The sequence below is a fragment of the Perna viridis genome, chromosome 9, assembly GCF_037379345.1.
Source record: "Perna viridis isolate PV_CMFRI_1.1 ecotype Kerala chromosome 9, ASM3737934v1, whole genome shotgun sequence".
Lineage (NCBI taxonomy): Eukaryota > Metazoa > Mollusca > Bivalvia > Mytilida > Mytilidae > Perna > Perna viridis.
The window spans coordinates 43,833,313-43,849,642 of NC_142453.1; the positions used below are offsets into that span (position 1 = coordinate 43,833,313).

Sequence of the window (16,330 nt, forward strand, 5' to 3'; positions counted from 1 at the left end):
TTGTTAGTCTACAAAACTAGAGTTACATGTACAAAGCATTATTTCTGTGTAAAACATAATAGTCTGATATTGCATGACAACTTTTTTTTATAATTAGGAACCATTATTTCCTTCTTCAGTACAGTTAATGAGCCTCAGTTTGCATGTTATCCAATAATTTGAAATATTTCTTATGTAAGGAAATTAGTTCATTACCGTTTTAATAGGAAATATCATTTGGAGTGTGATGAAAGAAAGGTAATATAGGTGAACCACTAAATCAGTGGTATGGTATGTAAGATCGGCAGGACAGTAGTGGGTATATTTGGTTCGAAGTAATTTCATTAAACTCTAAAAGAGAGTTGATAAAGAATGTTGAAGAAAATCTGAGTGTGTGGCACTCCCTGTTGTCTTTGATGTCACATAGTTTATTTTGATAATTACAATGCATATTTCAGAGTATCATTCAGATTTCAACAATCTTAGATTGTTCGCAGAGTCAATGAAAGTTTAGCCTTTCTCTAGAATGTTCTTGCATTATTTCATTTGGCTGACGGTATGTACATATATGTGAATCATATCTGTTACAGCACAATGCTAAATGTAAAGAAATACTTCATATGGTTGCTATATTGTGCACATGATAGTTCTTCTAAAACCTATACTGATATGTAAAATATTTGATAACAAATTGCGGGAAGTTTTAGAAATAGCTCACCATAAAGTTTTGCACTTATTCCAACTAAACGAGAGCTTTGGTATTTCATCTCTATAAGTAATTCTTTAGCAAATTACAATGCTGCACTTCAATCAATCCGCTGAAAAGTTGTTTGAAAGAAGAGGTAGGCTTTACCAAACATTTTTGTACTTTTATTAAATCGTGGAATCCATTTTTCTGTCGTTCCAACTAATGACTGTTGTAATTATTTCTATAAACAACCGGAAGTTATTGTAGCTTTCCACATAGACTTGAATTAATAGGACGCCACAGCGAAACAAGAATTAATCTACGCCAGAACATTTATAATTGAGACTTTGTAGATGACATATTTTTACCATTTTTCAGATGCACTGGAAGTGAGTTAAATGGGATATAATATACTTACTGTAATTCCTCTGTTAATATAGACATCATTTGAGGTATACTTGTACTTGTAGGCAGATATTGATACTACGGTTTGATTCAAATGTCATGAAATATTCATAAAACTTTAAAATGTATTAAAATGCGAATGGCGGCATTGGAAGTTCAAAAAGATATAACGATAGAAGAGCGATCATTTGAGGCAATAGATTCCTTAGTGCATAAATGTTTGGAAGAGGAACAGAAACAATCTACCTCTGATGTTGCCAGAGTGTCCCGTGGTATTAAGTTGGATAGCTGTAAACGGACAAGGGATCGGTTAAGTAAACATCAGACACAAGGTAGGTCCAATGTATTCTGTTGTGGCATATGTTTAAATGAAAAATACAAAGTTATAGTTTTTATCTGTCACGGTGCACATTTGTTTTCCTTAAATCTCACTTTAAAAACATGCATATAAACTTGATAAATATAAATGCCACAGACCTGGGTGTCAGTATTACTGCTTTAATACACATGGATGGTTGTAATGACTTCCTGTTCAATGTCCGGAAATGTTTTTATTTAAAAGAATAACATGAAATACATGATTAAAAATTGAACAAAAGGACCATGCTTTCTGCTCTTTCGACCTATTGTTCATAGGATTTTATTTTTGTAAATGTTTTTGTGGAAGTTGATTTTTAGGTCCTTGTTAGTTCATTCCAATCTCCTCCGCGGGCATTTTATCGCTTCCTTACAACGTATTTGATACGTATCACTCCGCCATCTTAAAGGTACTGCTTTAAAGGATTAGAAAAAAATCACATGGCATGAGCACTAGTATTACTCATTACAAATCAGCAGAGCTGTGTTTGGCGAACTGTACTATTCTGCATAAAATGCAGGATTTAGCATTGGATGTCACAGAAGTGTAAAGCTTTGAAATAGCGAATATACACTCTGAGCAGGAGATTAGGTTCATTCGTTCTGTAAACGTTTCCTTTACTTTAAGTAACAATTTTAGAGCACTTACAGATGCAGACCCCCATCATTTGCCCAACCGTATCTTGAATCATTAATTACCTTCATTTAAAAAAAACATTTAACACGTTAATCATATAACATAACATAGAAATTCCACAACCTAGATGTATAAGGCGTTGCACTCTCGTGAAGAGACAAAGTTTCAGGATCTATTGGAATATGCCAAGATTTTCCAGTAATAAACTTTCAATCTGCGGTGGTATGTCGTTTAGAATAAAATCGTTTGATTAAATAGGCTTCGTGAGTTGTTTCAGTGAGAACTAATTACAAACTACAAATATTTGTAACGTTCCTTAAAGTTTAGATTTCCCCGTTATATGTATATGATCTGATTTCTTGACACGTTTTAGATTGGCTGATTATTTCATTCGGTCATTGGCGTTACCTTACATTAATTCGCGGTAAGCATACACTGTGTACAAATACTGTCCCTTTTTCTAGTACCATATACTTGCTTACTGTATTTTACAGTGGTTTAATTTTCGTTAATTACGTGGTAGAGATCGAGACACGAAAATAAAATACGCAAATTATAATCTCTGTAATTTAGGGTTATTTTCCCTTATGTGTGCATGCTATAGGCTAAAAACCACTAATTCCACTTTCCATAGGCTTCTATGCTAATTTCACAATATTCAATGGCTTCTCTGGACTTTACCTTAACTTTAACCTGCAGAGGACTGTATATCAGCATGATTCTACATATGTCAGCTCACAATCCTCAGAATGGCATGTGGGGTTAGCAGACTTGCAGTGCAGTACTGGTCACCGGAAGTGAAGGGTCTATAAATAGCATGGGAAATCCCAGTGTTTTCACAAGACAGGGGTATATTTAAAAATCATTATGGAGATTAGGCTTCACATCACAAGAAGCAAAATGCACCTATAAAATGTACAGCAATGTTTTTCCTTTCAGAAACTGTTTCAATTTTTTAAATAAGATGAGAACTTTTTTCACAGCACTATGAGGAACAGGGGTAATTTCTGCGTAGGAATATTTTTGCCTACGTTCCAAATGCTCATTGGTTGAATTGGTGGTCTGTAACCTATAACCGGGACCACGAAAACAAATGAGGCAAACATACCAAACACATTTCAACAATACCAAAATACAAAATGTTCAACCTGCAAACACGAAGACAAAAGTACATACAAAGAAACACCAATACATTATGTTTTTTTTTATTTAACATTGAAACTATTTTATCCAGACAAATCATACTAGACACTATTTCTCAGTCGGAAATTGACATCATATGTTTTATGTTGACCTTCAATCATCATTAACAATTACTGTCTGTATAAGGATTAGACAATAACTATAACAAAGCGATAACATCGAAGGGATGTTCATTACAAAAGCTGTAATAAATGGAACATAGATAACAGCCTTAGAAGTAATCGACAGGAGTTGCAATTCATTAATATGTTGTATTCAACAGAGGTGGAAATATTGGCAATTAAATAATATGATTTATAAAATCTATATAAGGTTCAGACAGTCTAGTACCTTTAAGCAATTCCATACCCACTGAAGTATGTCTATAATGTTTGCATGCTGTAAGACAATTATGAAGCTTTAAAGCACATCATTTAAAGCACTAAGAATTTTTTAAAAAAAAGTTAATTCTTCGGAGCGATTTACTGTGTCTAAGAGATTGCCCTTACGCAAATGTTTAATTCATCAAAACAATTTCAGGCAGTGGGATGATCAAAACAGATTTTTCGCTCTTAAATTTGAAAGAAAATACAAATTTTGATGACACTTGGTAAAACTCTGTAGCAGTTATTTAGTCTAACCGTGGGTATGAATCGTGTGGTCATCATTTTATCTTTCTGTGACAATTGCTGTATCTAAATTTGGGTATGACTTGTGTGACAAATCTAAATTTGGGTATGATTCTTGTGACAATATTATTTTTATCTAACTGTAGTATGAATTGTGTGGGCTTGGTATATATATTTACCTACCGTGTGAATTCTCTAGGCTTATATATTTACCTACCGTGTGAATTCTCTAGGCTTATATATTTACCTTCCGTGTACATGCCATGCGGGATAATTGTTTAAAGGGAGTATGGACTGTACATGTTTAAAGGAAGCATGGAGTGAACATTTTAAAGGAAGTATGAACTGTACATCTTTAAAGGAAGTATGGACTGTACATATTTATAGAGAGTATGGACTGTACATGTTTAAACATACTTGCTTTAAATAACCTTCAAACTCCATCTCGCTGTCGTGAATAAAGTTAATGTGAAATTCACATTCACTAGAGAGGTTGTAATTAAATTTTCTATACTAACAATGACGTATTATTAAATATTATCAAGTTATCATATGCAATGATTTTTTATTGTACGTTAGTGAAATATCATAAAATCATAGTAAAGAGTCAAACGATCTAATTATGGCGTGATAGGACGACATATAATAGATAAAAGCCAACAAGGGAAAAAAACAACTCATTACGACGAATATACATGCGCTGTATTAAACAACTGATTCAGTTTGATATTATGATATTAGCCAATATAGAGGTAATAATAATAAGCAATTAGAAGAAAGAAGAAAGCCAAGTTTGCAGACGTGTATCATAGAATATATTTATGCGTTGGGTGTTATAATTGAATAATGATTAAGATAAGATTTACTTTTCTTGAAGTCAAATATAATTTGTGACAAATTAAACTAATTTGATAAACAGAACGATTTTGTTGGGGGTGAAAATGATCTTTTTGTAGCAACTGATCATACAACTATAAGGCTATGGACAAAGATAGTCAGTGTGTTTGTCTTCTATATCTACATGACTACTTCAATAGTTCGATATTTAAATGAAATTTCTACAGGGATTCTTGACTACAATGACTAGATATTGACTACATTGACTAGATATTGACTACAATGACTAGATATTGACTATAATGACTAGATATTGACTACAATGACTAGATATTGACTACATTGACTAAATATTGACTACAATGACTAGATATTGACTACATTGACTAGACATTGACTACAATGACTAGACATTGAATTTCACCACCCACTTAAGCATGATGTTTCCTGTTCCATGATTTCTTAACTTTGTGAAATTATATGATAAGAACTCACGATCGATGAACAACCAAATTAATGATAAAAGATTTGATATAAATTATGTGTAATTATTGTCATTCTATTATTTTGAATAGAATTAAAACGTATCTAATGCGGAGATATTGTCAGTTGAAATTTAACCAAATTTCAGTTGCAGTACCCAAGTGATAGCTAAAAATACATCAATGTCATTTTATAACTTTGATACCAGACATTCTATATAATCTTTGCAATTAACCAATATCCCACTATTGTGGAATCATATTGCTTGTGCTTTAGTTTTGTATGTGACGTCTTCCATATTTATATGGACTCCGCTACATTGTGTTTATAGATCGTCTCTTTTCGTGTGTTCACGTTTATTCTATGTTTCTGGATTTTGACGTATGTGAATCATCCCACTGCTGATGCTTTAGTATTTGTTGCCGTCTTTAGGAGGTTTTATGCAATATATGCTCCTTACTTCTGTCAAACAAATGTCAGTGCAGGCTCTTAGTAAGCGAGATAACTGGAGGAAGACTATTTAAATCATCTCTGTAACTTAATAGTCTTTAAAAGGTGTAAATAATACCTGTTATGGATATATTCAAAGCTTTGGCAAAAATGTGAAAAATGTAAAAGAAATAACATTGGACTGGGTAACATCGCGGTACATTAAAAAAATAGCTTTGCGCTACCTATTTTGTCAAGTCATCACTTGATACTATGCAGATCATATGAATAAGCAAGCCTAATTTTATCGTTTGGACGAAAATTAGACTTATACATAATTGCTGCAATGAAGACCTTGAGATGGTTTCCATCTCGGTTCATGTATCAACTACAGTTTTTTTAAGGGTGAACTTTTACACTCTAACAGCAACATTATCTAATTCCGATCTAAATCGCCATGCTCATTTCCCATGTATCATTCCCAATCCATCATGTCCGATAATACGGACTTTGCATATTACATTTACAAAATTGGTTTATTATTTATATTAGATTAAACAATATTTTACAATTAAATCAAAAGTAAGATCATGTTAATCATCAATGTGTGCTTAATTCAGCAGTATGCAAGATGTAGTCCGGTATGAAAATGTCCGTCCGACCGTCACCCACTTCTTTCATTTAAAATCAATATACAAAAAACCGTATTATTATTGCTAAAAGTAAATTTAATAATATTTTAATATGGAACTTTGGGATAATGTTACCAGTGATCAATTATTCTTACTCTTATTGTCAATCAGTGCGAAAGTTGATAAAATTAACTTCTGTTTATATATATATATATAACCATATGCATCTATCGTCCTAACGTCGATATTAAGCTGTTGAATAGAACGTTGTACCATTTCGTAGCTGCCTAAATATAATGTTTCTGACAAACATATTAAAGATGATGGATTTTCACAATGTGTACAAATTATATTTTTTGTCGTTTGTACTTGTGTATTACTAGTATTTCATCTTGAAATAAATCTTTGGTTTCATGCTGTCCATATGTTTTGAAATATACCAAAGATAATGAGCCGTAATGTAAGCGGGAGGTATAGCGCAATATAAAACCTGGTTTACCTCACCTTTCATGTTAGAAGTGCATGTACCAAGTCAGAGCCTTTGCGATTATTTTCAACTTTATAGTTTTACCCTGACTCTGCCATTTGTTATACGGACTCTCCTTTTCGACTATTCTTTTTGACTATTGCCTAGATTTGATTAGTTCGGTAATTTTGTTATTATCCTTCATCCATAGATATTCATATTTCTTGGTGATCAAGCTATGTTATGTGGACCTCACGGATTTGTACTTATCGAACAGCTATTTTAACTTTCATTTTAAGTAAAAGATCAAACAAACAAACTCGGCATTGTACACACAATAACAGGCAAAGTCGTTTTTTTGTACTAACTATTAGAATGTGAGGTGAGGTAAAACACATTTGTTCAAGAATATTGTTCAGGTTCCTTATACTTCTCTTTAAAAAAAATTGTCGCAAAAAATAAACTGTAGCATTATTGTATTATATTGGCCACGTTCTATATCTCTACATCTTACGACTTTGAAGTGTCAAACTTGCATCAGACCTGTCAAATAAAACATAAAATACGACTTTGAAGTGTCAAACGTGTAACAGACCTGTCAAATAAAACATAAATACGACTTTGAAGTGTAAAAACAACTGATTCAATTTACATCTATTTCAGGAGTAGATTTTAATCTAAAATAAATATTTGCAATATTTCTATTTCTTTGCAGAGTTTCCTTGCAGTATCAAACATATTGACACGTGTTGGAAAGAAATAAATAAAAAAACGACAGCAAATTACAAAAAGACAAAAAGTTAAAAAAAAAAAAACAAAACAAAACAAAACAAAAAAACAAAAAAACAAAAAAATCAAAAAGTAGAAACGTATATGATTTTAAACATTTGTAGTTTTCTGTGGCTTCTTTGCTTGTTTTTTTTATTAGCTGTCTCAATTTCCCTGGCTTTGATCTTTCTACCGTATGTCATTTTTACTGCTTTGACCTGTTATTTATTATGAAGCTTCACGCGGCTTGACCCGTATTTAATAAACTTTATATGCAATGATTTCAGGCGCTGTCTGATGGAGACTGGCGAAGTGCTTACTTTTGTATGTATATATTGTCGTCATAACGGATTAACATTTAGACTTTTTATTTACCAGTGCAAAGATAATGTTTATTATCCAGACAATAATAGAATTCAGAAAAAACCACCTGCTACTGGTTCAAGCCATCTAACCAAAAGGAAGAATTATGAAATTTTATTGTGTTAACACTGGATAGAAAATAAATGCTATCTGTGATACTCTAGATGTTGGTTAGAGCTTACACTGAATAGAGAATTTCCGTGTTTAGAACTTTAAATGACAGCGCCAATGAACCGGAAGTCACTTCTGCCTCTAGATTATATATTTCATAGAGACGAAGACTTTTAAAAATATAGTAAAACAACGTGTCCATGGAAATAACTATTGAAATATAACATTAATCATAACTTTAACATTTTTGACTACTTTTTATAAATTAAAAACATTGAGCATGCGCCGGAGGGTACGACATATAAATCATTGACAAGGCTTAATATTGTTTACCATAATCCCTACCACTAGCAATTTAATTTTAAATTTTAATTGTTATACATTTTATTTCCTTTTTATTTCATAAAATAATAATCAATGTTTTATTATTAAATCATTACATAATATTCATACCATCTATCTATTTCTGTTTATCAGATACAGAGGAAATAAGAAGACCATTATAAATGATTTACTATAAAAGCAATAAATGGCAATATTATGCCGGATTAAAATAGACATTAGTAACGCGAGACGGACGCGCAATATGCAATAGTTATACCATTGTAGAGAATGCTAGTTTTTTTTTTAAATTTTAATTTGTAACAATATCAATTCATTTTAAAACGTTGAATACATAACTGTTTCATCCGAATGATAATTAAATAAAGACTTCTGAATGATTTTTGATAAAAAATGAAATTCTATTTGAATGCTTGTTTACTTCCTGTATAGAATTGTTTAGTGTGAATCTTTAGCATCATAAGTATGGATTATAAGGTTATTCCTTCCAACATGTGAACAACACACCGAAATTTACAATAATAAGGTTATTGATAATTTAGTGTCTTGATTTTACATAGAAACCGAATACTTATTTTTTATAGGGGTTATACGATGGTGCACTTGTTGCGTTTCACCATATTTGTTCTCTTTTCTATTGTATTATTAAACAACTACCCAAAATACGTTAAAATATGTCAAAAACTGACCAATTGTTTGAATTCAAACTGGCCATCTGTACGGGGCCAATATAAAAAGTGAGGGCCAATATGGATTATAGCAGGGCCAATACGGCATCATGACTTCTAGTCGTTTGATACTGCCATTCCGAATTAGATATTCTCACTTCATTATCCTGCTGGATTATTTATGCATATGTACCTAAACAAGTATACAACTAACCAAACAAATATGAAACTTACAATAAGGTAAGAAAACTTTATTTCGATTTGGTATTCATATACAATCACAAGGTCTAAGGAGCTTCAGACAACCAAAAAAAAAAAAAAAAAAAAAAGAAAAAAAAAAAAAAAAAAAAAAAAAAAAAAAAAGCATACATTATGTAACTTAAACAAGACAAACTAAAATCAAAGGTTTTGCATATAAAACCAAAAAAAAAAAAGAAGAAAAAAAAAGGGGGATCCAATATAATTAATAAACATTTAGGTGTCATTGCTATATTTTATTCTATGTCAATAAATATGTAATTACGTATCTGAATGCTTAGTAGTACAATATACAATATAGCAATGATATCTGAATGGCTTTTTGTGTACAATTACAATCTGAATGCTAATAAAAAATGCAAACTGCCGACCGATCGACGGTAATGACGTCAGAGTACCAAGTTAGTTTAAGGATAAGGGAAAATAAACTTTTTTGCCTAGACGAAAAATAAATTTTTGCCCAATGTTAGTGGATGCTTGTTATTGTATTTCACTTGACATATGGTACGACAGACGAATATCTTAGATGTATCACGTACGTTGATCGTAATTATTTCGCTCTTGCTTCATTTTAAGTCCAAATAGGTATTAACGAATATTTAGTACATACGTCTATGTTCAGTTTTCCTCTTTAACTCCATATGAATTATTATGTAGATATATTTTTATTTTTTTAGCCTGTCTGAATACATGAATCTGTTGCTGGATTTAATTGTTTAATTCGACCTACTTTTTGACATCAGAGCATTTGATATAAAAATGCATTTACATAATTACATTTTATTATTACGTAAAAAAAATATTTGCTTTTATTCAATTATTTTCAAAAAACCTCCTTCTTGTTTCAATAACTCGACCAGTTTCAAAATTATAATCCGATTCCTATTACTTCCTTAACATTTTCGTCGTGACATTTTATGATGTAAATACATTAATTAAATTATCTTATATCGCAAGAAAAGCATATAGAGCGCTTTTGTCGCCTGTAGATTGTCGTAAATCAGATATGCAACTAATTCTTGTTAAACTTACAATGGGCTTAAAGGATGCTTCCAAGGCTTTTTGCGAACCCACATTGCTAATTAACAAGAAGCTGACTGAGATTATTCCCTTTTTTTTTAAACATTTTTATTTTTGTTTCTGTTTTTCATGTGATTTCTGATACACGTATTTATTTCTGATGCATTATTTAATCCCATCTAATCATTTGTACTCTGACAGAAATTATAAGAGAAGTTGTTTTATCGTGAAATTCTCAGTTTTTAGTGCAGTACGGGTTGTTCATTTACTTTTGTTTCTTTGTACGTGTCATTTTGGTTATTTCATGTTCTTTGTTTTGTTTGTTTTTTTCGCTGTCCTGTCTTTACTCTTGGAATGTATTCTTTAAACTCCACTCGAACCTTCATTCCCTTGATTACTCTTTCTCTTATAATTAAGAAGACCCCGTCAATAGAAGATACCATACAGATTAATTACGATTACTGTCAAACTTGTCTAAGCGACCACTTGTATTAAGCTGTACCTGTCAATAACATGTTAAAGGCTAAAATCCACTAATTCCACTTTCCATAGGCTTCTATGCTAATTTCACAATATTCAATGGCTTCTCTGGACTTTACCTTAACTTTAACCTGCAGAGGACTACATATCAGCATGATTCTACATATGTCAGCTCACAATCCTCAGAATGGCATGTGGGGTTAGCAGACTTGCAGTGCAGTACTGGTCACCGGAAGTGAAGTGTCTATAAATAGCATGGGAAATCTCAGTGTTTTCACAAGATAGGGGTATATTTAAAAATCATTATGGAGATTAGGCTTCACTTCACAAGAAGCAAAATGCACCTATAAAATGTACAGAAATGTTTTTCCTTTCAGAAACTGTTTAAATTTTTTAAATAAGATGAGAACTTTTTTCACAGCACTATGAGGAACAGGGGTAATTTCTGCGTAGGACTATTTTTGCGTACGTTCCAAATGCTCATTGGTTGAATTGGTGGTCTGTAACCTAAAGAGTCACTATTTGTCTTAGAAAAAATAAATAACTATACAGGTATCTTCCTACACACATACTGAATGCATTTGCAAAGTTTCAGTGAAATGTGACAAGCACTTTTTTAAATATTTGATTTTTAAATATAGGGTAACCAAGTTGTGCGAGCAAAAAAGTGACAATATTCTACCATACTTAAATGCATTAAATATTTGCAAAGAACTTTTTCTGACTTTTCAAATAAAAAATATCAATCACAACTTGTTTTTTAACAATATTAATGAAGAAATAGTTTTAAAAGTAATCATTTTCTGAGAAATTGGTCTATTTTTAAAAATTTATTTCTGACATGCCTCCCCCTTTTTCTTGATCACATGTCAAAAATCCTAAATCTTTAAATTTTCACAAAAGGTGATATATTTGGCTTTAAATTTGTAAATACAGTGTTTTCACATTAAAACATGACCAGTAAAGGGCACCTAAAGCAAAAAAAGTACTCAATAATGGATTTTCCATGTTGCCATAGGGGAATGCTGATATGGCCTTAACCGCAGTAATGAAAGTGAGTTTTTCCTCATTTCTAACCTAATTTTTGCTCAAATCTACACAAAACTTGATTTCAAGTGCTTATTACCATCATATTTAGGTAAATATAGCCCTCAAAGTTTAATATTTGATATTTTTACTAAATTTTCTACACTTTTTACAAGATAGGACATAAAAATCAGCCAAAAAGACCAATTTTCCATAATTTGGACCTATAACTTAAAAAAATGCATATTTTGAAGGATTTTTGTAGTGTATTCCTCCCATGGCAAAGTTAACAAGATCTTCAAGTAGTTTAAAGCTATTTCAAGAAACTTTTCATTTTGCCATGGCTTAAGCTTAAGGCTAAAAACCACTAATTCCACTTTCCATAGGCTTCTATGCTAATTTCACAATATTCAATGGCTTCTCTGGACTTTACCTTAACTTTAACCTGCAGAGGACTATATATCAGCATGATTCTACATATGTCAGCTCACAATCCTCAGAATGGCATGTGGGGTTAGCAGACTTGCAGTGCAGTACTGGTCACCGGAAGTGAAGTGTCTATAAATAGCATGGGAAATCTCAGTGTTTTCACAAGATAGGGGTATATTTAAAAATCATTATGGAGATTAGGCTTCACATCACAAGAAGCAAAATGCACCTATAAAATGTACAGAAATGTTTTTCCTTTCAGAAACTGTTTAAATTTTTTAAATAAGATGAGAACTTTTTTCACAGCACTATGAGGAACAGGGGTAATTTCTGCGTAGGACTATTTTTGCGTACGTTCCAAATGCTCATTGGTTGAATTGGTGGTCTGTAACCTAAAAGAGAACGGTTAAAATATGTATGTATAACTAACCTGCATATTAAGGCCACTTGTCTTATGTTACCATGATTTTACTCTTAATTGGATGGTACGTTTCAACAGGTTTAACTGTATATAAAAAGGTAATTACAATGTGATTATTGCGCGAAAAATCAGATTAAATGAAAACATTTATTCTGTACTGTGTAATCTAGCTACGATTGACTTCAAAGATGCCAGGTTTGAAGATATTTGTAACACAACAGCACCATTTCGATATTAGTCGATACTCGGCATCACATACATAGCAAAGGGTTCAAATTTGATTTAAATATTATTTAACAATTGTATTGACACCTACCGATTTTTAAATTGGATAAAATGACTTGTGAATTGTTCAAATCCGATGACATTTAAACCCAGCTCCCAATGTTTACGTCGTCAAATCGGCCGTGAAATTGTTACCAAGACGGATTTCGGCTGTTGGTATTTGACGGAAACAATGCTTTACCACCTAACTGCATTCTTATTTAATTAATTAAATAATTAAATTCTTTTGAAGGTTATCGTTCCTACAAAATAATTAGGTAATTTCATAGTTGTGAGGAATTACAATTTTTGTCAACACAGAAATTAAAATCATAGTTTGCAGTACTTTGTCAACACACAATCGACACTCAGCAACAAAAAAAGGAAGAATAACTATGGTATTTCTTGTAAGGAGCTTTCGATTTGGCATATAGATTGTAAGTACCGATGTTTTGTTTTCATAAACTAGGAAATATTAATAACATAAGAACAAGAAAGAAAGACAACTCGGCCTCGTTGATATAATGATTGAAGAAAATTATGATTAAATCGAAATTGGGTTTGAACTGAAATCTCCTATGATATTTAATTTTTATATGGAATTTCAACAAATCAATCGATCACTTATGTAAAAGGTTTCCACGTTGGTTTCAATGTATCTGCATTATAGCTCTTACATGCACAAGCATTCAATTCTTATTCTCATATATAGGATGGACGGTTTAAGAGGAGCTTAACACTTCGATTTTATTTTTTTTCAATTTCTTTTGACAATATGCAAATATACATTTGTATGTTTTCTTCAATTTAAAAAATGTATGGCTTTTCAGCACAACCATAAATACCTTTAAAACAAAAATTAATTAATAAATGCAATAAACCAGCAGAACAGAAAATATGAGATAATGTTATCTACACAGAAGAGGTAGCAACATAATGAGTTGATTATAGTAATATTTATAAAACTACGATGTAACATTCTTTTTCATAGGATGAAAAAGCAATCTTCTTTCTTATTTTCTTATTGTTTTCTGTCATTATTTCCTTTTCTATAACAATTTGACATTTCAAGATGTTCTGTTTTGATTGGAAAGTATAAAGTACAAATGTATATTTTTGTTTGTCGTTATGGCGAAACTAATAACTTAACTACGTTTTGCTTATAGTTAAAATCAATAAAAGAAGTAAAGAATACAAGTGATGTTTCTGTTGTAATATGATTTTGTGACATGTATGTTTCCCTAAGGGTAAACAAATCAACATAAGATACGTACGTATAAGAAACCTCTGACTGCTAAAGGTAATAATAATGATTATTATACCTTACATAAAAAGGATTAATTCTATTGGATAAAATATAATCTCGTGACATAGATCAATTTTGTATATTTTTTTATTTAATGGCAAGAAAAGTTTAAAGGGTAATCAAGGGAACCAAGGTTATAGCGGTAATCAAAAGAATGCAATCCAGGAACAAAGACCAGACACGGAAAACGGACATATACAACAAAGAACATAAAATAACTAAAATCATACATACAAAGTAACAAAAGCAAATGAGCAATTCGGACTCCACTAAAAACTGGGAGTATGCACCAGGTGCACCGGTAGGGTAAGTGTCCTCCTCTGCTTTTCTAGAAACACCCGCCATAAAGTTGCTCATAAAAAGTCAAGTCCGGGGTAGACAAACGAGGAAAGGAAAACTATGACCAGTTGAATAAATCAGTTTTCATGGTGCAGATGGATACACCATAACGACCCACGACCATAAAAATTCTGTAATGATGACTTCAATCTTGTGCAACATAACCCTGTTCTAGAAGCCTATTTGTTAGAGTTCTAGCGCGATACAAAAAGTCTGCGTAGTTTCGACAAGCTCTGGCAAAGCGTACTAGTTGTGATAAGAACATTGCATACGCAGGTGCTGAAAGGATGTTGCCACATATAAAAGGAAAGTTGACAATTCTGAATGAAAAGTCATCACGTTTGTTGTAAAGTTTGGTCAGTAGTTTTTCTTTACCATCGATTTCTAAGTGTAGGTCAAGATATGAGGCTGACCTTATAACCCCAAAATCCATGCCATCATTGAATAACCATATTATTCATCGGTGAATAACCCGTCAAAAATACAAGAGCAGGTGAATAACCCATCTTTACAAATTACGACTGTATTATTATAAAAATTATTGCATTTTTTGTCAGTCCTATGTTTGTTCGGTATAATAAAACAATTATATGTACGGCACTCTAATTCGGTGAATATCCAAAATTGTCAACCTCACTAAGGTTATTCCCTTCGGACTAAATCCTTCAGGGAAATAACCCTGGTTCGGGTTGACAATTTTGGTTATTCACCTCCCCGGAGAAGCCCCGTGCAGATCCGGGAGTTAAAGGAATAGGCCTGCAGCAGCGCTAAGCTTGTCGTAAAAGGCGACTAAATAGTGCTAAGAACCCTAGCCGGGGGCTAGGGCGCTATGCCCACAGAGTAACTGGGATGTGTGCCCCAGGTGGTTGAATGGGGTACTCCTGGCGTGTTACACGCTGGGGTTGTCAGGCTATAATACGGAAAACCTGACCGCAAACCATAGTGGTGCACCGTGTTGGAAAAGATGCCACGTTCCTCGCACGTTAAAGAACCCTACTGTGGTATCCTCCCGGAGTAGGAACCGTAGGGTTCCGCCACAGGAGGCCAAATTGCCCGACCCTACCCACCTCTCCCTATTTCCAGTGGCAATCAAAATTTGTCAACCCCATTGTCCGTGTGTCCCATCCCTTTTTCATTTCATCAGCATTTCATGTTCATTTTATCATCATTTTCATGTTCATTGTCTGAATATAGCTGAAATATTGCTGCTCGGACGTTAAACCCCAACAAACAAACAAACAATCCTCCGGTGGTCGTAACTGTATATGATATTCTGTTTTGAAGTAATAGTTATTCTATCAACTACATAAACACTTATGGAATGTGAACCCAGAGTGATTAATTTTGTTTTACTACAGAGTTTCATATTTAACAAAGAAGGCCTGGCTAATTTGAAATGACCCGTTCGATTTATCTATAGAGTCATGCCATATTAACTGCAGGCCTTAATTAAAAGCCGCAACATATTCGTATCGGCACAAAATATCACGGCGACAGCAGCCTGATGATACAAGTACGTCAAAATCTAACAAACCTGATACAACGACGATATACTTACTCAATGCGGTAAACCGAATATAAAAAATACACATAAAAATGAAGATAAGGGAAATTAAATGTCACAAAACTGTTAAACATGAACTCCCACAAGAAATAAAGCAAAACAGGAAAAAACCATGATGACAGCCGGTGCTCCAGAAGGGTAAGCATTTCCTGCTACGTCAGCGGTGCCCGCCATATTGCAAGAAAGGGTAACCCAGGTTAATTCATGTATCTAGTGTTGTCAAAATAAAACCATCTAAATTTGAAGT

The 16,330-nt window shown here is 32.5% G+C and overlaps 1 protein-coding gene across 1 annotated transcript in view; it reads left to right on the plus strand.

Annotated features, from left to right (window-relative positions):
• Positions 1-873: 873 nt before the first annotated feature.
• The window catches only part of LOC148608652 (equilibrative nucleobase transporter 1-like), a 110,431-nt gene continuing 94,974 nt past the window's right edge, over positions 874-16,330 (plus strand). The window contains exon 1 of the mRNA XM_088546054.1: positions 874-1,404. Coding sequence (XP_088402180.1) covers positions 1,206-1,404 — 199 coding nt within the window. The 5' untranslated portion in view covers positions 874-1,205. The remainder of the gene's footprint in view (positions 1,405-16,330) is intronic.